We start from the raw sequence: 24,268 nt of genomic DNA, 5'->3' as shown, positions 1-24,268 counted from the left end.
ATGTCACTTCAGCTTTATTAAAATCATTGTCTTCAGAAAAAAAATGGTTTGTTGCAAAGCAGAAGAAAAGGTGCTATTTACAAAATACAGTAAAGCCTATTGCAAAGAATATGAAATGCTGTTGGCGATGTATGAATAAGAGGAATCTTATGAACAAAGTCTTAAATTTGTACATTCTTCAAAATTTCAAACAATGCTGCGATTAAAAAAAATGGAATAGATTTGGTAGCATAAGTACCTTAAATTACACTTGTTTGGGAAAGCTTTGCATTTACAGAAAGCGACCTAAGAAGATTGAACCTTTAAAGCACTAGGTCTGATTTCCCAGTGTTCAAAACGGAGATTGTGATTTAGGAAAAATACAAAAATGTTCACCCTGTATATTTGAAAAACAGTTTACCAGACGGACTAAGCGTAACTGTTTATACACAAAAGTGGAACCGCTTATGTTCTTAGCTTCTCACTTTTGTCCCTCTGACTATTAGCTATGTTTACAGGAACCCAATTCAGTAGCAGAGATATATGTTACATTCGACATGCTGAAACCCCTCCCTATATCACAACGAGTAAATAATATGACATTAATTTGATGACTTATTTCTTAATATTACACGTGACTATAGTAGATGTTTAATGTCTGTCTAATGTGTTTGCTATTAGGCACAGGAAGATGTCGAAGTATTGCGATCTCTTCTTGTTCCTTTGGAAGAAGAAATTAAAGCCCTCAAAGATAAGCTGCGCAGTGCGGACGATCTACTTCAAAAATGTCAATGTAAACATACCGGAGTTGAGGTAATATTGTTTGAAAAACAACTAACTATTTCCCATAATGATTTTACACTAGACCTCCGCAAATCCCAGTTTACACGCAACTGCCACAAACACCTCGTTTGAGGGGCGTCACACAGCCATCGCGCAATGCGACATGTGCAGTAATTACGAAACCGAACTAGTTAAAGAACAAAAGCATACCGAAGACATAAAGCTTAAATTGCTAAGGGCCGAAAAGGCGGTGGACAGGCATCGGGAGGAGCTATTAAAAGAGATAGGTTTTCGAGAGGAAATTGAGGAGAAATGGAACGAAAAAAAAGAACAACATAAACTTCAAGTCGCAGAGTTAACTACCAGAACTGATTGTGCCGAACAGGATCTAAAGGAACTGCAAGATGTGTTTAAACACACTATGGTCGAGGTTAGACAACAATTAACAGTGATTACTAACGAGAGGGAAAAAGTTCAGCATGAACTAGAAAAGTAAGAAAAATCTCATAGTTTCAGCTGTTTTCGTTGATTGATTTTTTTAAATTACGTTAACTTATGCAGATTACAAAGGGAAAATGAGGATCTTGTGGGAAAGTACAGCGTTCACTCCCAACAATTACAAAGCGAAGCGATTAATTTGCCCAATGTTGTAGAGGTAAGACCTGGATATTGCGTCCCAATAAGTTTTCATTTGTACGTAGGATTTACAAGAACTGATTCTCAGAGGGCATCAAGAGTTAATCATCGCAAAAATTGCAAAAGAAGTTGTCGAGGAGGAAGTCGACATTTTGAGATCTGATAATTTACTTTTGAAAGATGAAATTACCATGTTAAAGTAGGTGATGTTAGAAACGAATTCGTGTAGTGTAGCAAACATTTTAGAGACCAAACTGAGCAATTGGAAGCGGAAAAGCAGAGGTTACTGTCCACACAGGATAAATTAAAATCACTAGACAAAATTCATCAAGCAACTCTGGCACAAATTGATGAACTATCCGGCGAAAAGGTAACGTGTATGTTAATGAAATTGAATTATGATTTGGTTGTTTATATGTTAAGAATCTATTGGAAGATCAGAACAACGAACTAAAATCGAGAGTTGCATCGTTGCAGCAGGAATTGGACAACAGTGAAACTGTGCAAAAGGATTTCGTTCGTCTCTCTCAAAGCCTCCAGGTTAATTGCGACTTTTTTTGTTATAATTTTTTACTGTGCGTGTTAACAGGTTCAGTTAGAGAAGATTCGAGATGCGGACACCCAAGTTCGGTGGCAGCACGAGGAAGATGTGGAGGACTGTCCGTCTTGTCGATCAATGTTTAATGTGACTAAACGAAAAAAACAGCATTGCAGACATTGCGGGCAGATATTTTGTTTACCTTGTTTAAATCATACTGTTTGTAGTGGTCCTAATCAAAGACCGTCGAAAGTTTGTGATGTGTGTCATACACTGCTAGTTAAATCATCGGCTCCATATTTTAGTACAGAAGTTCCTCATTCTCCCGATTAAAGTCCATTGCGTTATTAATTACAAATGAGTATGTATTTGTTATAAAAATATCTAGTTGACGTTTTATTTTGTGCAATAAATGAATTTGTTCGCCAGTATTCTTTATCGATGCCTGTCTATTCTATTAGGGGAGCCTGGAGGAGAAGCTGATGTCAACTCTCGGTCGATCACCATATGTGTCCATGCCTGTTCCCTTTAGGTAGATTTCGTCTACCTATTGTAATGGTACCAGTATATAAATATGTTTGTAGGTATATATCACTTCCAAGAAACACTCTAACTTTCTTAATTATAAACCGATTTCGACCAAACTTTAAGGTTTCGTGTAACTCATAAATCAGCCAATTCCGCCATATTGGAACAAAATGGCGGACAATTATAGAAATCTACCTGCACCTGATTGACTGAGCCGAACGGGATTTTTTCATTAGGGACCTGTAACCCACATAAGCTCGTTGAGCCATACCGAAGCCTCTACATCCACAGCTAAGTGTAAAAAGGCTCTAGTCCCAGAACTACCTTCATGGTCAAAGTTGGCGTGGATTTCATGGCTCCAGTGACTCCCAGACAGATGTCTCTGTACTTTACCTAGCTGCTTCCTGGCATGGCAGGCCGCCATATTGGGCAAAAGCCTGTTAAAGGCCCAGAACAAGAGAGTTACAATAAATAATTAGTGCACAGTACAGTATTATCAAACCCCATGTACACAAAAGCCCTTCTACTTCCACAGACATGCAATGTCCTTTTTGCTTATTCGCTCAATGTATCCTTACAGTCTCGGTAGTGTTCCCACTTTTTGCTCTGGGTCTTTCAAAAGGATCTTACCGAGTTTTTGAACTTCAGGAAGATCCTCTATTAAGGAGTTTGTTCCTCGAAAGAAAGGCCCGCAGTTGGCAACTCCAGATAACATTGCATATTTCTGGAATATTCGAAAAGATATATTTGAACATGTACTCTTTGGATATACTATAGGGATATGGGAATGGGGATAATATCTCAGATATTCTGAGAAGACTATTCTCCATTTATTTTGAATATTTTTAGAACATGATAAATACAGGGTGTTGCTTAAAGAGCGTGATTCTTGGACCCATTTTAAGACAAAAACTTCCTATGAACGTTTTAATTTTTGATATACTGGGTGGTAAAGTTTAAAAAAAAACAGTTTTTTTAATAATAACAGAATTAATATATTGTAGACATCTTTATGAAATTTGGTACATGTCTTCTATGCATCAAGATACATTTTCTGATCTGCAAATTATTTTCTTTACCAGTGGCGCCCGTACGGGTTTTGCATTGAATATTTTTGGAGAAAAAAATACTACGCCACTGCTTTCTTTTAAAATAAAATTTATTTCTTAAATCCTCATTCATTTTTTAGCAAATTTGATCTGGTTTTTGCGTGTCCGACACATGGTTTTCCCTTATTTTTAGGAAATCGATCCTGAAGTAAAACGATTATTTTTCAAGCGAAAACCATGCGTTGGACAAAGCCAGAAGATCAAATTTGAATGAGGATTTAAAAAAATTAATTTTATTTTAAGAGAAAGCAGTGGCATAGTATTTTTTTCTCCAAAAATATTCAATGCAAAAGCCGTACGGACGCCGTTGGTAGAGAAAATGAAAAATGAAAATCTTTATTATTAAAAAACTGATTTTTTTAAAATTTTACCATCATGTACCTATCTAAAAAATTAAAACGTTTAGAACATACGTTCATAGGAAGTTTTTTTTCTAAAAATAGGTCCAAGAATCGCCCCCTTAAATATTAGCATGTGTTTAAGGAACACCCTGTATACCTGGGGTCTCCGAAAGCATACTACGCGACGCGACAAATTAGAGAAAAGATGCGTAATTAAAGAGTTGTTATCATGCTTTAATCAAAACTAGAAAATTCCGATGAATGCCGAAGATATGCCAGAAAAACCGGAAATTGCCGATTTCGTCTCGATTTTTTGCCGTTAACGTTATCTACAAGACACTGTTGAGGAATTTTCAATACAACGTTACGTTTCGGTTATCAAATCATCTTCCACGCATTTTTGAAGAATTAAAAAAAATGTGCTATTGTTTGCGTTTTGTCCGTCCGTCCGGACCCACTTCTGCCGTTTCGAACTACTTCTAGGGGAATGGTCTTAGAGTCCTGGAATTTCTTGCAGTAGGTAGCTCTATACCTTGAAGGTATGTCACACGGCCATCAAATTTCGCTGTCTAAAAGGGGGACTCCCCCACGAATTATTCCCCCGAGATGCTGTTTTTGAAAGTAAAACGTGCATAACTTTTACATGGACATCTGTCACCGCTGCGATATCAACTCAAGCCCGCTTCCTACTATACTAAGTTTTACTTGTGGGTAAATAATTCATTAATTTTATTTTTTTTTATTATTTATAATTAGAAGCCATGTTTCATCCCCTTTATAATGTAAGTAATATACTGGGTTAAATGGAAGAGCAGAGGCAGTGGGTTTCAATACTGTCATCTGAACTTCGCCCAATTAGTTACACGATAAATATAATTTTTTTTTCTGTTATAAATTTTGTTGCAAGATGTGTAATTAATAAAAGACATTATTATTATTATTATTATTATTCCAATCACTTACTCATTTCCCTTGATTTCTAGGTTTTCTTCCGCTCATGGCATCTGCAAATTATTAATTTAATTAACATACTCTGTCTCTTCACTCTTTTTTTTCTATAATGTTTTATACTATTATTTTATTTTTATTTTTTTCTCTTGTGTGATATTTTGATATTTCTTACACTGCAGTTTATACTAAATTTTTATATTGTTCTGTTACTGGAAATATTTTCTGTTGAATAATAAATACAATTATTATTATTATTATTATAGACAACCAATTGGTCTCAGATTTTGCATACGAATGCCTTTAGTGGTGCCAAGTTAAACTTTAGAAATCGGAGGGGGAGAGGAATTTAAGGGGAAACGAGTGAGCGACGGGGCCTGGGGGGGTTAAATCTTAATTTTATCTCATTGTATTCTAATTAAAGCTCAACGGAAGGAACCGTTTTCTACCACTACTGTCCTTCTTTCTGTCCTCTTATCAAAGTACGGGGTGGAGGGGGAAGTGGAACTAGTTTTATCCTTTATGGTACTCTAATGAAAGGTCTCAACGAAAGGAATTAATTTCTACCAACCATAGCCCTCCTCCTCAACCTCTTATCGTGATCGGGTATATTCCCTTATACCCCAACAATAACGGATTGTCGGAAGAGGGTACTCACAAACGCGATTGAGACTGCAAGAAATGTACCCATTGGTGATGTCAAAACAAAAGCTATTTCGGTTAAAAAAGTGCGCGTTGTCTGCACAAGAGTTGTGCACAATTTATACCTGTTTTATATGGCCCGTAGAAAAGGTACACACGGTATGGAGTAGCATTTTTTATTACTAATGTTTGGTTTCAACATGATGGTGCACCCGCTCACAACGCCCTTATCGGAGAAATTTGGTCAATAGGTATTCTCGCACGATTTGGGTTTGTGCGCGGGTGCACCATCCTGTTGAAACCAACAGTTTCCAAATTCCAACTTTTTTTTGTGTGCGGTACATCGTATTCGTAATTAAAAGATGCTACTGAATCTCCCAACTGTAGCTTGTAGATCTCAAAAAGTGGCAATGAGAAAGTCATTTTTTTATTTTTTTGTATGTATTCAAATAACATCACAAAAAAGTAAAAACAAAATCGGCAAATTTCGGTTTTTCTAGCATATCTCAGTTTATTCTGAATATTCTTTGTGAATGAGGTATCTATACGATTTGGTATATCTGATCATAAACTTAAAAGAATGGTATCCCCGTTTCAAAATAATTATCAGCATTTTAAACAATAAACTGTCAGATATAAATTTTGTTTAAACTCAATTCCAGGGCCTTTTCGGTGGAACGCTCACCAAGGTGACATGACGCTCAACGTGACAAGTGAAACGTCACAAAATATGGAACTAATATAAATATATTGGTATATATATGCGCTCACCAATCGAACATTAAAAGTTATCACTATCAGATCACTTGTCATATGTCACGTCACCTCGATGAGCGTTCTGCCTTATAGTTAGATATCGTTACATTTTTTTCCAAAGTATCTAGTTACGGTATCTAACTACAAGTAGGTATCTAGATATGTCACAACACTGACTGTTTGATATTTGACATTCCAAATAAAACGATTCCAAAGCCTACTACCTACACCTAATGAAAAATAAGATTTCTTTTCAAAAATGCCAATAACCAAATATACAGAATGTTAATAAACGTGGCCATAAAATTCAAATCTACATTCATTTCGGGCATCAGAAATAAAGGGTGGACCATCCATATGTTGAATTTTAAACTGCCTGCTATTAATGACGCTGTCGCTTAGAGTGCCATGCATTGTTGACAGTTGTTTCTTGTAACCTTCCGCTGACCGAATATGTAATCCTTACCTTTTATTTTCTGTTCTTTTTAATTCCTAAATTTGGTTGAGTAAGTACGTAACACGCGTTTACTTAATTGTGGTGTCTTTATTAGCTACAGTAATTCAAAAATACTTCACTAGTCGCCAAACCCATCCATTGCTTGTGAAAATCACAAAACCATTTTAGATAAGTCACTATGTAAGGGGTTTATTAGACCTATACCTATTGCCAGGTCTCCAAAACCTCTAGAAATCTTATGAATAAGAGCAACTACTGTTGTGATATTGAAATAACAAAAATATTTATATGTGAAAAATTAAGAAATACTTAAAGGAGAAACAGAAACTGCGGCCCGTTAGTAAAAAATGCTGGTTTTTTTTCTGTTCGATCTCACCTGACCCACTTCTGCAGTTCTAGAACACTTTAGAGAATTGTGCGGGACCCTCCATGGGCGGGTTTCTACACTAATGGAATGTCTCAACAAAAGAAATGGATTGTCATCAAGTATATGCAGTGTTATTATTTATAAAAGAAAAGTTGTTGTACTATACTGTATTCATTTTAAGAAGGTAGCGGTAAAAAGCATAGGGAAGCTTTGACCTTCACTGTGATTAGTTAAAACACGAGTCAGTATTACAATGAAACATAAAACGACTGGTGAATTTTGCAAGGTACTTTATGTTGCCAAGTAAACTGCCGAAGCGTCATAAGTTGTTTTTGTGAAAGATTTATTTTTGTTCGCACTGCTGAATATTTCTATTTTACAATAATTTGGTGCCGTTTTATATTTTTCCTGTGTGTGTCGATCTTCAAACACAGCGCCATCTACTACCTTCTTATAATGAATGCAGTATAGATATAATTTACAATATGTGGTTCCTTCACAAAACCTTTTGATTCATCGTGAAGTGTAAATTAAATACATTATGAAAGGTAACATACTTAACTACCTCGAAAATATTGAAAATGCATTTAAATAATAAATATTTTCATACAAAAAATACCTATTTAAATACATCTAACATTTGATAAACATATATCACTTCTCCAACGTATGACCAAGGGATACTTTTGTGTATTACCTCTTATTACAAAATAAAATTTGTTCAATTATATATTTATTCAAGTTTTTAAAAAAAAACAAATCTTTAAGAACTAAATATTTCAGAAACTTGCAAGTCAATTGAATTCACATAATTGATTATTTATAATATTACGATTTACAACTTCAAAGCAACCCAAATGGTGCAATTAATAATTAGAATAACTTACAGCATCTGAACCACTCCCTTAATCCCTGTCACGTTTCTTATCACTCGAGTTGGAGTGACGCGAATGTGAGCGACGATTGCGATCTCGACTTCTGGATCTAGATCTGTAAGGGCGACTTCTGCAACAAATCATCAATTATTTAGACGACGACATCGCAATACCGACCTATTATCGCGATCCTTGTCTTTTTCAGTATGACGATTCCTTTCGCGAGACTTGGAACGATGCCTCTTAGAGCGCCGATCCAGTTCACGACCGCCGACGTACTGTTCCCTGTGCCGCTCACGATATCTTTCTTCCCTTTCAAAATCGCGATCTCGGTCCCTCATCGACTTCCGCTTCTCTTCCTTTCGCTTTTCTGCCGTAGCCTAGAGCAGCAAACTATAAAAAACAATTGATGCGCTTAGGCTAAATACCTCCAATTCTATCAGCTTCTCCCTGATTTTAATAAAACCAAGATGCAATTTTCCGCCAAAATGATCCGCGAGACGCCGGTCGTTATCATGAATGCCCAAGTAGGCGGAGCATACTTCACAAACTCTAAGCTTTTGCTGTTGGTAGCTGCTCGCGGGCATGGAGTTTCGATATTCTTGTTCGGCCTCCAATTTTTTCTTTCTAAATTCGTCAACCTAATCAACAATACAATATTAGCGTTTAACATTCTTACAACCTAAAAGAATATTTTGAGCATTGAGTTATATAAGTCAACCCAAAACACATCATCATGGTTTTTATTATGTACTTTTGTGTTTATTATTGTTTTTATGCATGACAATTACTGCCTACTATTGTTGTACAGAGTGGCCAACTAAAAATGCGAGGTACTGTATCTGGGAACATGTCCATCGTACAGGCTTGCGGTAAAAAAATTTATTACTAAAACGGCCACTAGCAAAACCTGGAAAATATTTTTAAGTTTCTGAAATGGCCGCTAGGGGGCGTAACTGCAATCTGGAATCTAAAAAAGTGATGTTTCTATGAATTCCGCTATATTAACCTAACAAAAAAATTTCCGGTCTTTGAAGTTGACGATAATCTGAACAATTTTTGTTTGACAATTTTTCCTGTATCTCTAAAAATGAAGTGGTGGGGGGTATTCAAAGGTTGCCGTAAAGAACACCCTGTATCTTCGAAATGGCTGATCCGATTTAAACAAACTCGGGTTGGTTCAAAAGAGCTATTCTTCAGCTACAAATATTATACTATTTGAAGTTTTGTTAGTTTCACATATCGCCGCTTGAGGGCTTTTTTCGACATTCTGACAGAAATGGTTCATTTTCTCAAAAAAATTAAATGCATTGGTTCGATTTTTTTTCATGAAAAAGAAGCTAAATGATGCCTAAACAAGTTCGCAAAAACAGCATCTCGATATCTTGAGATATATATATATATATTTTTATATCGTGATGGCCAGCATTTCGAGCATTTACGGCGGTATTAAAAGCTTCCTTTTTTAAATCGATCCACCTTAGGGCAACAAATTATATAAGAAAAATAATTAGCTTAAAAAAATAAAATTTTGAGGGTATAAAATTTTCTTTGGCCTAAATTTTAGGTTAGGAACAAGATATCGAGACGCACTTTTCGCGAGCTTGTTTAGCCATCATTTAGCTACTTTTTCATGAAAAAAAAATCAAATCCGCGCATTTAATTTTTTTGAGAAAATGAACCATTTCTGTCGAATGTCGAAAAAAGCCCTCAAGCGGCGATATGTGAAACGAACAAAACTTCAAATAGTATAATATTTGTAGCTGAAGAATAACTCTTTTCAATTAACCCGAGTTTGTTACAATCGGCTCAGTCGTTTCGAAGACACAGGGTGTTCTTTACGGAAACCTTTGAATACCCCCCACCACTTCATTTTTAGAGATACAGGAAAAATTGTCAAACAAAAAAGGTTCAGATTATCGTCAGCATCAAAGACCGGAAATTTTTTTGTTAGGTTAATATGACGGAATTCACAGAAAAATCACTTTTTTAGATTCCAGATTGCACTTACGCCCCCTAGCGGCCATTGCAGACACTTAAAAATATTTTCCAGGTTTTTTTCGTGGCCGTTTTAGTAATAAATTTTTTTACCGCAAGCCTCTACGATGGACAGGTTCCCAGATACAGTACCTCGCATTCCTATTTGGCCATCCTGTACATCGTGTACCGTAACAAAGTAAAACAAACATTATTATTATTATTAATAAAAAGTGACGGAGAAATCTTACTTCTTCCATGAGCTTCATACTTTCTTCGACAAATCCCTCCTCTCCCAGCTGTTCGGCTTTAGCAAGTTTCTGACCAATCTGTTCGGCGAGTTCGTGCACATTGTTGGCCTTGACGGCAACTTCCGCTGACAGTTCCTCCTGTGTTTCTGCGAGTCTTTGCTTGGCGGCTTCGGTGCGTCGGTCACAATCGCTGATAAACGCTTGAAGATGCTCCATCGCCTTAAACACCTACTGTACAGACGCGCACAGAGCAACTTTTAATATACTTACGTCAAGATCGTAAAAATAATCCTTATGAGACTGTGCTTTTTCAAAATCTGCTCTCAAAGCCAAGTCATGAATTTTGGGACATTCCCCTAGATCCATCCGCTGTTAACATAACAAACACCAAGAAATGATTTGGTTACATAATAATGTGACCAATGCATACTTAATCGCTACAAAGAATTTTGGGGTTCACAGATTGTACATTATTTCACCGTTGTCCATCGATTCAAGATAAAAAAATAATTCGCAATCATGCATTACGTCTATAAGCATTCAACTTTTCTATTGATCGTAAACATGTTTCCACCACTTGAAGATGGTCACGCAGTTCAATTTTATTTATAGGTAGTCATGGATTTATTGTACCCTACTGTTTTTATTACGGCCTTGAAGTTTTCTCCAAACATACTTACTCTGATTTTACATAACACCATTTCTTAAAACAAAAACTCAAAGAAACAAATTTTCCATTACGATCATGCTCTTTTTAAACACGTACATGAAAAATAAAACTGAAGGTATATAGGCACTACTCGATATGCGGCAGTTTAACAAATGAAAATAAGAAAGTAATAAAATATAAACAATAAACTTACAAGTATTTAAGTTCATTTCCTCAAAAATCTGATTGTGTACGCCGCCAATAATGATGAGAAACATCTTGTCTTCGTGGATTTTTTAATTTTTAACAGGGAAGATACAACAGGTAACAAATAATTTGTCATTGTGAACACACCATTCATGAAAGTGTATTGATAAAACTCCTTACGATTATGATTTTGCATATTTTCAGATTCCACAAAAACAGCAATTTTTCTCAAAACTTGAATTACAATTACGAAAGATCTATAAACAACACAACTTAGCCTCTAACCTCTGTGTCAGAAAATGCAATAAGACCTTCATTAGAAATCTGTGATGCTTAGCATTGGCATTTTTTTGCAAACAAAATCAAAAAAACATTTTTAAGCATGCCATGAAAAACAAAATTTTCTCTTGCACACTCTGATTATTATTTGTTTCAATCACCATTTTTATTTACATGTATGATGTTATAATATCCAAACAGTATTACACTAAGGAATAAATCGCTTCGAATGAGAGAGAACTTGATGTGTAGATTATAGACCGTAAAATTATATCCCGACAGCCTTCTCTTTGTGGAACCTGATCTAAATGTGATAAATAATGTTAACCCAGTATACTCACAAAGTGATATTTTAGATGCACGATTTTCCTAGTTCCAATGAAATATGCCTTCTACGTTTATATTGAATTACTTACCAAACCTTTATGAGGACAGTATAAAGGAAACGTTTGCCACACCTTCCAAGTCGTTGTGAATATAAAGAGTAACAAAAATGGTAATGATCCGAAATCTTTTAACGCGAACTTTGATAAATGTCATAATCATTTTATTAAGCCGAGAGTCCTTCGTCGAATAATCAGTACCATTTATTTACTCGTCATAACGTTACACATTTTTGAATAGCCAAGTGATAACCTAATTATTGAAATACTTTTGCATACGTACGTAATTGTACTTACAAAATCTAACACCTATCTTCATGTAATAATAGAAAACTGAGATGTTTCTGAAAATACAGTTGGATAATTAGTTCATAGATTTTTATTTTTATATTTGTGTTTTTGATCTCTTCGTTTTCAACTGTATGAATGATAATCAGGAAAAGGATCTAAGTATAAGAGATAAATTGAGGTCTTACCGTTGATGACAAAATTTCATGCGGGCAACAGCTTAACAAAAACGATTTGCACACCTTAGGGTCATTAAATCTTACATGGAACTTGTTTGTTTCGCCTGAAAATATTTTTCAGAATTAAAATGAAGGACATGTCGAGGTGCTTTAAAAGTTTACCGTTGCGTCCAGTTCCCATTAGCTGGTCTAACATTGCACGCATTTGATCGTGTGCCGTCATGATTAATAATTTCTATTGAGAAATTAATCCTTCAAATTACGCTTACGATCAATATGTTTTAATAACAATGGCGTTTACAAAATCCAACACCACTATCACAATGATCGTGAAGTTGCATCACCGCAACAATACTGACAACACCAAAACATGTTACCAACATTATAACTCAAATTCACTAATTCCAACTGAGAATCATCTACAAGACGTTTCGTAAGAAATTAACATGAGCTGTGTTTTTCACACAATTCCCGTTTAACTGGCCGAAATGTTTCCAACGCGTCGCCCAGTATGAACTGTAGATTGTTTCAGATTGGTGATTCGCACTTCCCAATTAAACAGAAATCAAGTTTACAGCGGCTCGGTGTCGAGATGTACGGAAAAAAAATCAATCCTGAAGCATGTAGTGCACTTAAACCCCAGGTTCTACGCAAACTTCACACTACAAGAACACTGAAATAAACTCAACCTGGCAACGTTTAAAAATGGCCACCCAAATGACTTCCTTCCAAAACTAAACAAGATCCTGCTTAAATTTGAAAACTAGCACGTGATCAAACATCTAAGGCAGGACCCCCTTACGTTAGTTGTAAACAACGGTTGGGAAGGAACGTAAAAAAAAACTAAAATTATGAACAGTTTGTTTAATAATGATGTAGGTAAGTTCTGAAAGGGTGTGAAGTACACATGATGTGACTTATCTTTGGTGCAATAAAATCCTTTTGTTAAGAGCAAGATGGAAAATTACATGGCCTTGTTGGGCAAATTCAATCTTACAACATATATGTGGAAATCAGTGAATCGCAACTCATATATCTCACATAGATTCTAAACTGAAGAGTTTTTATTAGCAGAATCTTGCTCCCATGATATGTAACTCGCCTCTCGTTCGGGGTTTCGAGACTGTAGTTTAATGTCGAACATAATCACGGAATTAGGTGTTGTAACTTATTTGCTTTTGTCACCCCGTGACTGTTTTACTTTACAAACAACAATTCAGTACATACATCAAACGAATCGGTAATTTCCATATATTATTTCCACTGTATTAAAAGAAAGATCAAAATTTATATGAATATTACTTTTTGTCAAGAGCATGTAATCAAAACAAAAACATACTTCTGTAAAAAATTTGAATTTATGTGAACATTGTTTTAGAAAATAGTACAAACTGTTGATTAATTTACCTCAAAGGAGTGTGTAAAATTTTTAGCTTGCAAAAAGTTGTAATTTACACACGGCACATGGTGCAACAATTATCGTCTAGGTACTAAGTATATACGTAGATTGGCTACGCCATTTTGAGCTACTCGATTTTTTAAAGTGAGAATTATTCGCGAGGGAAAACATTAAATTTTAAAACACAGAAATTTTAATATGTGTGTGTTTACAACACGAAGCGGACCTGTTTATCTACGAATCAGGTCCATTTCGAGCAGAGGTCTCAATGCTGAGATCTCAAACCCTCACGCGAGCGGAACAAATCACGCAAGACGCGCTTATAAATCGAGGCGCGCGCTACTTTTTTGTAATGGTTACGCTTATCGGGCCGGATTAACAAACAAAAAATTATTTAATAGGTCAGAGAAAATATCAACGGGACATATGGTCGTTCGGTGCGCTTCACTTTACTGTATTTATAGAGAAGACATTGCCCATATGGTGAAAAAATAACTGTAGGTACAGTTAATTGAAAAAATATTCTAACATGTTGGAAACCAGTTGTTGGTATACACAAATATCGAACGTGGTACTTGCGGTATTAAACGTATTCAATTATAGTCTATTGGGCAGGTCAAAATTCGTAAGTACTTGATTGTACGAATCCTTAATTATTCGCATGTAAAAATTTGAATTCAAGAAAGACTTCATGAGTAGCCAATCAAAACTGTGCAAATTTTAAATTTTAGAACGCGCCTAAATTTGTTCAAGTGAATAAACGTAGATATTCTTAATTACAAATCTGCAAATTATATTAGGTACCTACCTATCACTTGATAAGATCATACACTTGTAGCATAAGCATAACCGTTCGGTTTGGTGGAGTTTGGTTTTAATTGGCGTGATAGGTACGCTATGTTACGTTCCGATAACTTTAATTAATTGCCACCCAAATACTTACTATGTTTAATTGGTTTTGGGTAATTGCATTTGTTACGGTTTCCAACGGTCACGTCGATAAGAGATCCATACAGGTATTGACTTATATTGCGATTTAGGTGCATTGATAGATGACCATGACATACCTAAATTTACAGGAGATTGTACAATATTCTTCTAGTTACCGGCAAAAGAATCCTTACCCCCTGCATAGAATACTTATTCCATTGTAAAACCAACTTCTCTTGAGCTCCCCACCCTGGTATAAAAGGTTTTGTTGCACACACTTCATTTGGCAGTTGAGTTTACGTGTAGTGTTGAAAGGACGTCTTAGAAGCTGTCAGTGGTAGTATAAAGAGATCGTGATTTTCATAGAGGAGGAGTGCAAAAAATTCAATTTCTTTATCCTTAACAACTGTGCAAGTTCACCGGTGGTGAGGTAAGTTCGGGGGTTATTTCTTATTCATACCTACATGTTGGGGTAGAATGTTAATTTGTGACAAATAATGTCACGATTTATACCATTATTAGGTACGTTTTTGTGGGACGCTATAAAATATACATTCTTTGTTGCATTTCTATTATGGAGATTAAAATAGAAATTGTTCCTCTTTTATCTGGGAATTTCATTTATCACTCAAGGACGTTTGGTTATCCACCTCATTTATCATCATGTGCGCTTTGAACCTGTGTCTATTTGTATGCACCGATAAAGAAAGGGCGTTGTCTGTAAGGGGGCGATATAAAAAATTTGCGCCCGCTAAAAATTCACATCGTCTTCCAATAAATTTACTGCGACAAATTTCATCTCTGCCTTCGTGGACGTTGCAAGACAAAGTCAATGCCAGGGTCGAGAGTAACGGCTTCGCTGTATTTATTGACCTATCCGTAGAGGCCGATGTACACAGCAACAAAATACCGCAAGAATATCTCCGTTTATCGAATCCTCGACTTTCTTCACAGATGCATTAATCTATTAATTGCTTTTTTCTTAGCGACGTCATAATTGCATTAAAAAATTTACAATTAAAATTAATTCGCCTATTCTAACTGGATCTCGAAAGGTTTGGTAACGTGCACTTCACGGTTTGCAATTTGTTTAATTGTACTTTACTTTTGCACAATTAATTAACCTGTTTCTGTATTCATTTCCCGCTTTAGTTAAGTCATAATGGAATAATCTTTAATTAAACGCTGTTCACAACATGAATATGAATAAAAAATATCAGTTTTAACAATTAAATTTTGGTCGTTGGTAAGAACTAAAATTGTAATTAGTCCATGGTAAGGAGGATCTGTAAGCTGTAACGGATTCGCATACATTTTGTACAAATTGAATGTACCCTGAAATGTGCTATATCATGTATTTATTGTGAGCTGCGGGGAGTACCGTCGATTTTTGAGCTGCCCAAGAAACGAAAATGAAATACTTGCTGACTATGGTGTGTTTTTATTATACACCATGGTATGTAGCAATGATTATAATTAACAAACTTTACTGACTGAGTAACAAAAAAGAACCCAATTTTACGAGGATCTACTGATGTGGTGCAATTTTTGCGGTTACAAAGTACCTGAAAAAAAGTCGTTCCGGAAGGAAATAGAAAACGCTGAAACTTCCGGAACAACTACCTTGTAGGCGAAACAATTGAAAAACAGATTCCATAAACTATTATACTATGCGATGGAAAATGAGTTGCTGTCGAGTCACCCTTGGAATTTTTGTTTTCATGGGAAACTTGAACTTCCAAAGGCGACTCGACAGCAACTGATTTTTGATCGCCCGTTAGTAAAATTTCCTCAATATTTTTTTGATTTTAGCGCCGATTAGAAATGTTGCTTTAGAACGCGTCCTTTTTCCGTATACAAGCACATTTGAGGAGCGTTCATTCAAAAAGGGACATATCCATTTTTATGGTAAATTGTAACACTGTCAATCGATTGCCCGGTCGCAGTTCGTTTTTTGCAGTTACTATTAGTAGAAGAGGTGTCCCCTTTTGCATGAACACTCCTCATGCTAGAGTCGCGAAGATTTCAGCACAGAAAACTTAGAAATGTACAGGGTGTCCCATTTTCGACATTTATAGGGTTAATCAAAAAAGTCATATAGGCGCAATTGTGCTCCTTTTGGGTAAAACTTAAAATGGTAAATAAGAGATACGGCTGAAAACCGAAACATTGTCAATTTCAGAATGACCTTATATTTTCTTAGTTAAAAGACAAATATTGTATACAAAAGTTTCTTTGTAATGATTGTTGAATAATCTACCGTTTTTCAAATTAATTATACGGGGTCAGATAAAAAGTTATCGGATTTAAGCTCATTTTTTAAATAGAACACCCTGTATATTTTCATCTTAAAAGACTGCATATGATTCTTTTTCCAAAAATGTGCACGCCAGGGATGATATACAACATTTTAAATGATTCAAAAAACATTCAAGTAGATTAAACAAAATTAATACAAATAGTACTAAATTCAAAAAATGTATTGAAATAGTATTGATTTCAAGCATATATCAATATATTTATTATTTTAAAATATCAGGTTGGACCACCACCCTCCAAAAGTCCCCGAGGTGTAGGTACTCTGTAGCAGGAAACGCTCATAAATCAAATAAGGCTAGGTAACTACCTACCTCATTGATATTCAGTCGTTTATATCCGGTCATCAACAATGCCATGGGGTACGCATCTTTTTCTCCGTTTCAAAGTACGTAAGTGTTTGAGTAGGTGAAATAATTGTGCATTTACACAACAATTACTGCGGAAACGCGATGAAAAATGAATTTACTGTAACAGAAAAGAGATGAGAAACTATCTCATTAGTTTATTAATTAATAAGTCTACCTCTAACGTGTTAAGCTAATATTTATGTATTGTCCATTTTACTATTGGCAATGTCAAATAAATACGCTACGTGTTGTTGCATATCCATTTCCTGTGACCAATCGTTATAAAAATAATAAAAACTGAAAAAAATTATGTATGATAATTGATAAGTGTCTTTATAATCATGAGTTATCGGCGTGCCGGATATCCTACGTAATCATCTTAATTTGAGTCTTAATTAAATGCATGTTTTTATTACGAAGTTCACACACTTTAAGCACAAATTAGAGCAGAACAGTAAGGTAGGTAGGTAAGTCTAGCTTCCACTTGCGATTTAACGATGCGTGCTTTTTCTAGCGCAAAGTCGTTATTGGTATTTATTATCTAGATATCTATCAAGTAGGTAATTATCAATTAATTGCAATCCCAAGGCTTTGGGACTTCTGTTTAATTAATTTGGGAATTATAAATCGCTGTAATTTCCGACTGAGACGATTTCGCCCACCTGAAAGTCATCCCCCCCCCCCAGTCCCTTAAAAATATTTCTTTTAGATTTACTGTAATGGGCTTATTATTATTATGTATTTATTTTCACAGCTTGTTACTGGTTTTAGGTTTGTTGACGGACTAAGTCAAGTCAACAACACTTTTGAAGGTTACTGCGGGGTTTGGTTCAGGAATAGTCTGGTGATGTTGCACGTTTTTAAAATTACTGATTTTTGTATAGTGAGATGTATATTGGGGTCTATGTTAATTTGTTTGAGATTACGAGAAAAAGTGTGAGGTGTGAGTCCTGTAGATGACATTATAAGAGGTAATACTATCACTTTATTTTGCTTCCAGATTGATCTAATTTCGGCAGCTAGCGGCTGATATTTCTCCATCTTTTCATTATATTTATCTTTGATGTTTTGATCGGTAGGTATGGCTATTTCTATGAAGTATGTTATCTTTTCCTTTTTGTCTGTGAGTGTGATGTCAGGCCTGTTGTACTTGATTGTTTTGTCTGTTAGTATGGTTGTGTTCCAGTATAGTTTATATTTGCCATTTTCGAGTATTGTTGTTGGTGTGTATTTGTAATAAGGTGGGAGGTCTGTTGTTTGTTCTAGTTTTAAGACAAGTTCTCTATGGATTATTTTAGCTACTGCATCGTGCCTTTCGGTGTATAGAGTTCCAGCTAAAATTGGACAACCGTTAATAATGTGTTGTATTGTCTCACTGTGTACGTGGCACTTTCTGCAGAGGTCTGATTTTATTGCTGTGTTTTTTATAATACACTTCTGATAGTGTGTTTACAACCTGATCCTGAATTGCGAGCATGTAGCCTTCGGTTTCGGGGTATAGATTGCCGTCTTTTAACCAGGCGTATGTCAGTTGCATGTCGATGTGTGTCTCGTGTGCTTGTTGGTAATGTCGTCCATGAAGTTCTTTTTCCGCCCATCGCTGTAGGAGTTGCGAATGCCTGTCTATATCGGGTGGTCGTTCAAAGTGGGCTGCCAAATTAATCGGTGTATGTTTTTTTTTTTTTTTATATTTATTTACAGTCGCATGAACCTTGTGGTCATTAGCGACTACGTTTAGATACAGTTGGTACAGCTTATAACTTACGTATCATGATTACAGTTACAGGGTATATAAGGTGTTACAGTTTGTCGCGTAGCTTTAAATCATTGATAAAATTAATTACTTCTGGAACCATTTTATCACTGTTTAGCATTTGCTTCACATTTGCAGAGATCCTGTGTTTCGTCCGGAGGGTTGCTGTAGAGTTGCATTCAAACAAGTGCTGGATTGTTATAGGTATGTGACATACGTTACACTGTTTAGGTGGGTTTTTGGAAATTAGGTGTTCATGTGTATATCTAGAGTGGTCAATTCGTAACCGTGTGATTTGGTCTCTTCTGTTATTAAGTTGTATTTGTCTATGTGTGTAGAAACCGTCTCTGATTTGTGCGATTTTTGTTGGTCTGCGCTGTATCCACTCGGTATTCCACAATTCATTTGTTTTTTGATGCAGGTGTTTTTTGAGGTCTGAGTGTGTAACCCAATTACTACGCGTTCCCAGGTATATGGCCAATCTTGCTGCTTGGTCGGCTTCTTCATTGCCTTTGATGCCAGCATGTGAGGGTACCCACTTGAAGATGACTTCTTTCCCTAGTTCACTGATCTCTTGGTATCTCTCTTTAATGCGTTCAAGTATGGGTTCCTTCTGGTCGACGTTTTTAAGGCTGGAGATCACACTTCTTGAGTCTGAGCAGATAACAAATTTTTGTTTGTTAGACTTTTTTGCTATTTCCAGGGCTTTGCATATGGCGAAGGCTTCGCAGAAAAAGATGGAACTGACATCGTTTAGCTTAAACATAACAGCTTCATTGCTTGATACTACTGCACATCCGGTTCCATTATCAAAGACTGATTCATCGGTGAATATCTTTTCATGTTCATAATAGACTTTGTTTGATTCTTTGTAGTCTTTGGTACATGTCAGGGCTGGTTTCATTTTTTTGAATTCACTTAATGAGAGGTCAATTTTCCATTCAGTTTGTAACCAGGGTGGGTATTTTGGATTTATTTTGGGGATGACTTTTGGCAAGGAGACGTTGACATTTTCAAGGAGAGCATTCAGTCTTTAATAGAAGGGTTTAGGGAATGAGTTTCTTTTTTTGTAACTTTCTGTGAGTCTATCGGAGAGGACGTTCTCGATGGTAGGGTTTTTTGGGGTGTGGAGTACTTTGACCGCGTAAGTAAAGCTGAGTTTTTTCCTTCTGATGTTTAAAGGTTGTTCATTGCTTTCGGCAAGTATGCTGAGGGTAGGGCTGGTTCTGTACGCACCGATGGCTATTCTCAATCCAGCCAAGTAGAACTGGATCAAAGTGTTCATTGATTAAGTTCCTTGGGCTGAGTTGTAAACTATTGATCCGTAATCTACTTTTGCTCTGATCAGGGCATATAGTCTGCTGTGCATACTGCCTGATGTAGTGGTGTATCTTTTAGATGGAAGTATGTTCGTAACTGGAAAATTTCCGAGTCGTATATGTGTAGGATGTCCTTAACTCCCCGGCCTACTTGTCGGGGTAGATTCATTCGTTGTATGCAAGACTTTGGGTGATGCTTCCGGAATTTTGTGAGTGTTGTTCTTATATTTCTGTTAAGATCGTCTAACTCTGTGTTGTTCCAGTTTATTACTCCAAACGAATAGCTTAGTACTGGTGTTGCGTAGGTGTTAATTGCTTTGGTTAAATTTTTTGAACTGAGTTTGCTATTCGCTATTAGTGCTAGTCTTTTATTAAATTCTACCGTTAGGTTTTGTTTGATAATCCTTTGGTCAAGCGTGGTATTCTGTAAAAAGCCCAAGTATTTGTATGTATGTTCTTGTGCCATATTCTCTATTTCATCTTGGGCGAGTGTTTGTATGCTATCTGTTGCCGACCATTTGCCCTTTTTCATAAATAATAATTTACATTTTTCGATACCATACGACATGCCTATGCCATTGCTGATTTGCTCTGTAGTTCTTACGAGGTCAGTGATTTGTGTTTTAGTCGACGCGTATAGTTTTAAGTCATCTACATAAAATAAATGGTTGATTTTGAAAATGTTTTTATTATTGTGTTTAATTTGGTATCCGGCTTGCAATTTTCTGTGTGTGTTTTATAGTGGATTCAAACAAAGGCAGAACCAGAGTGCACTGAGACTATCTCCTTGAAAGATCCCTCTTTTTATTGGTATTTCCTCAGTAGTAATACATCCAGTTTCTGTTCTGAGGTGGATAGTTGTTCTCCAAGATTGCATTGCTGAACATTATTNTATATACAGGGTGATTCCTATATTACCTGCCACCGTTTGGGAGCGTGTAGGTGGTGCGTAGGGGAGTATTTTGATATAGGACACTTGGGGTCGGAAATCTAAAATAAGGGTGCCAGAGCCAAATGTACCTTCTGGAATTTCGCGCCTGTAGGTAGGCAACCCAACCGGCCGGCGGTGCACACAGAGCGATCTCAGGAGGCGATGTGTGGCTGACACTTGATCAGAATTTTGTTTAAACCCACGAAATCCCGTCTGCAACGACGCGTATCAAGTGAATAAACACTATGGCAATAGTATAATAATAGTTGGCTAGATGTAGGAAGTGCATTGAGAACAACGGTGGCCACGGTGAACACTTGTAAACGTTATTGCTTTTGACTGTCGTTTTCCCTCCTTCCCTCCCATGTCGCTTCCTCGCGCTAACTCGCTCTGCATCGCCCCGCGCGAAACGTCGGTCGGTTGGGTTGCCTACATACAGGCGTGAAATTCCAGAAGATAAATTTGGTTCTGGCGCCCTTATTTTAGATTTCCCACCCCAAGTGTCCTATATCAAAATACTCCCCTAGGCACCCCCTATACGCTCCCAAACGGTGGCAGGTACTATAGGAATCACCCTGTATACGGACAAATCAAAAACTATAAATGGGACGGGTAGTGCCATAGTCACCGAAGGTGCAGCATATAAGTGGAGATTGAATACCATATCGTCCATCCATTTCGCTGAACAATATGCATTATGGCAAGCGATCCTGTATTGTTCCATGGCAAATAATAGCAGGTTCAGAATCGTCACCGATTGCGCTAATATATTGCATGATCTTACGGAAATTTATTCACGTAACGCTATGAATATAATATGTCAGTCTGCCTTAAATAGTATCCTCGCACAAGGGAAAGTACTTACGTGTATATGGGTTCCAAGCCATGTGGGTATTGAAGGCAACGAACAAGCGAATAGCGCTGCCTATCAGGCGGCACTTGTGGAGCAGGTGGAAGTTAATCTTGCTGCTCCATATGACCTCGGGAAATACCTGAAAAACGAATGCCACACGGAATGGCAAGAAAAATGGACAGCAACAAATACTCACCTTTCACAAATAAAACCCATCGCAAAGGGGATGTTTACACTGCCAGGCGCAACTAGAGAAGAGTGTAAAGATGCACCGTCTGAGAATAGGGCACATTCAAATAACCCACGAACATCTATTTAATCGTACTAATCCCCGACAGTGCAACCGATGTAGGATGGCCCTCACGGTGGCCCATATAATAAAGGACTGTCCAGTATTGTCTAATGAGCGTGTAACACATAGTATTATGCCAAATTATAATCAGAATTTTGCCAGCTGGGATAAAGCTAGAAATTTATTGAATTTCTTGAAAAGTATTGAAGTGTATGGGAAAATTTAGATGTGTGGTAACATATATGAGAATTAAAAGGGGATATGACCCTTAGCTGTCGAACCCTCATTTAAAAAAACAAAAAAAAAACAGAATATAGATTTCTAAAACGAGCTCTAAAGATTGCAAAGTTAATTATACCAACCTCTTTTTTTAACTTCAAACAAGAAACATTTCTTGACAAATGCGTATTACACTAGAACAAAATTTCCCACTTTGAGTACAGACAACACAGCTTACACGTCACAATCTGTATAAACCAAAATTTTACCGAGTCGTATCTCTTTGATCTTTGATGTAGGTATGAAATAAATAAACAATATTTGATTACGAATATTACGATTAATTTCAAAGAAGGTTTTCAAATTAGATAAAGATGTCTTTTTGACATTTTCCATTACGAGCATCCTATACAAAAGGTTCAAAGTAATAATTTTTATACAGCATCGTACGGTAATTTTTAAATACGTTACTCCATTACAAAATTACAAATTGAATTTTCAAAACAAATTCCACATCAAAGGACTAATTACTTTCAAAGAATGGCCAACAAAAACTGAAATTAAAGTATACCTTTGTCTGTTTCTGCAGTTTTGTAGGTAACAAAATTTAATTAATCTTTACATAAAGTTGCTCCTTTGATCAATTTATAATAGATTTTTGTTCAAATTGTAGCGTGGTATTAATTACAGATATTTGATAACTTTTTATATTTGCAGGTTTCAGTTTGTGTTGTTAGTATATCAAATATAAAATGCACAACAGCAGAGTTTAGTTTGGAAATTGTTCTTTACGTTTTTATGGATTTGCAGCGCATTCAATGTGAGCATGAATTTTCATAGATATTGGTCTAAAAGCTGACTACACGAGGTGGGACATACCTCGGTGCATAAAATATTTTACCTGGAAAATATTCGAAAAGCGAAAACCGGGCCGTCAGAAAACGCGCTGGAAGCTAAGGGTAAAATATTTCACGCACCGAGGCATGTCGCACCCCATGCGTCTAAGTTAGAAGTGACTTATTGAAAAAATTAGATACCTCACTGACAGCGGCATATTTATGTACGATAACACTATTTTTAAATAACAGAGCTCTTTTTTTCTAAACTTGGAACGGTATTTTTTCTTACATTCTTTCTTTATGCAAAGATTTTCAGGCGTCATAACATCACACAACATTCATAGCGTAGAATAATACGAAATAAAAGATGTAGATTAATGAGAAAACACGCACTTTGTCTATTTCTAATTCCTTCAAAAACGGTTACATTTTCAATACTTCACCGCCATTCGGGGTAATACCAATCTCACGAATGTATCAACTTTTCTTCCTTGCCAAAAAAACAACTTCAACGGCATTAAATAGATGAAACATGACAATTTTTCCCGTATTGACTAAAATGTACAATTTGACGACTTCTGCCATCTGTAGCATTCAAAGTACTGGTCCTATCAAAACAGTCTTGTAATCAAAAAAACAAAGTACTAAGAAGTACTAAGCACCAACTATCCTTGAAGAATTGCAGTACTCACCAATCAGCTCTACTTTGCAGTTTGATCACAAAACTGTCTGAACTCGAACAGAATGTGTGTTCAGCACCTTAAGATACTACAAAACGATTCATCCAGACTGAAAGAAGCGGAGACTGGTACCTTCACTTTGAAAGTGTTAAACAGATGTTGCCCTACTTTCACGCCAGTGTTAATTTTTTATACACTAAATCATGTCAGTTCTA

The 24,268-nt window shown here is 36.1% G+C and overlaps 3 protein-coding genes across 5 annotated transcripts in view; 2 read left to right on the top strand and 1 right to left on the bottom strand.

Moving 5' to 3' along the window:
- LOC116166700 (protein O-mannosyl-transferase TMTC1-like) overlaps positions 1 to 24,268 on the top strand; it is a 435,955-nt gene that overhangs the window by 404,031 nt on the left and 7,656 nt on the right. The window lies entirely within an intron of this gene.
- Positions 108 to 2,367, top strand: LOC116166702 (rab GTPase-binding effector protein 1-like). The gene is made up of 7 exons (XM_031481779.1): positions 108 to 792; positions 845 to 1,254; positions 1,324 to 1,417; positions 1,464 to 1,597; positions 1,645 to 1,768; positions 1,822 to 1,938; positions 1,988 to 2,367. The coding sequence occupies exons 2-7, from the start codon at positions 926 to 928 to the stop codon at positions 2,267 to 2,269; spliced, it is 1,080 nt and encodes a 359-aa protein (XP_031337639.1). The 5' UTR covers positions 108 to 792; positions 845 to 925; the 3' UTR covers positions 2,270 to 2,367.
- Positions 7,801 to 12,526, bottom strand: LOC116166703 (putative RNA-binding protein Luc7-like 2). 2 transcript variants are annotated; one of them, XM_031481780.1, is made up of 7 exons: positions 12,335 to 12,526; positions 12,182 to 12,276; positions 10,458 to 10,556; positions 10,188 to 10,406; positions 8,388 to 8,600; positions 8,137 to 8,339; positions 7,801 to 8,089 (listed from the first exon to the last, which is right to left on the bottom strand). In XM_031481780.1, exons 1-7 carry the CDS (start codon positions 12,393 to 12,395, stop codon positions 7,990 to 7,992), a joined length of 990 nt encoding a protein of 329 aa, XP_031337640.1. In that variant the 5' UTR covers positions 12,396 to 12,526; the 3' UTR covers positions 7,801 to 7,989. The 2 variants fall into 2 exon arrangements, with proteins under 2 accessions (XP_031337640.1, XP_031337642.1); XM_031481782.1 differs by lacking the exon at positions 12,335 to 12,526 and having other exon boundaries at positions 10,458 to 12,049.

The sequence above is a fragment of the Photinus pyralis genome, unplaced genomic scaffold (assembly GCF_008802855.1).
Source record: "Photinus pyralis isolate 1611_PpyrPB1 unplaced genomic scaffold, Ppyr1.3 Ppyr1.4_LG3b, whole genome shotgun sequence".
Taxonomy (NCBI): domain Eukaryota; kingdom Metazoa; phylum Arthropoda; class Insecta; order Coleoptera; family Lampyridae; genus Photinus; species Photinus pyralis.
This window is presented reverse-complemented; position numbering and strand designations above follow the sequence as displayed.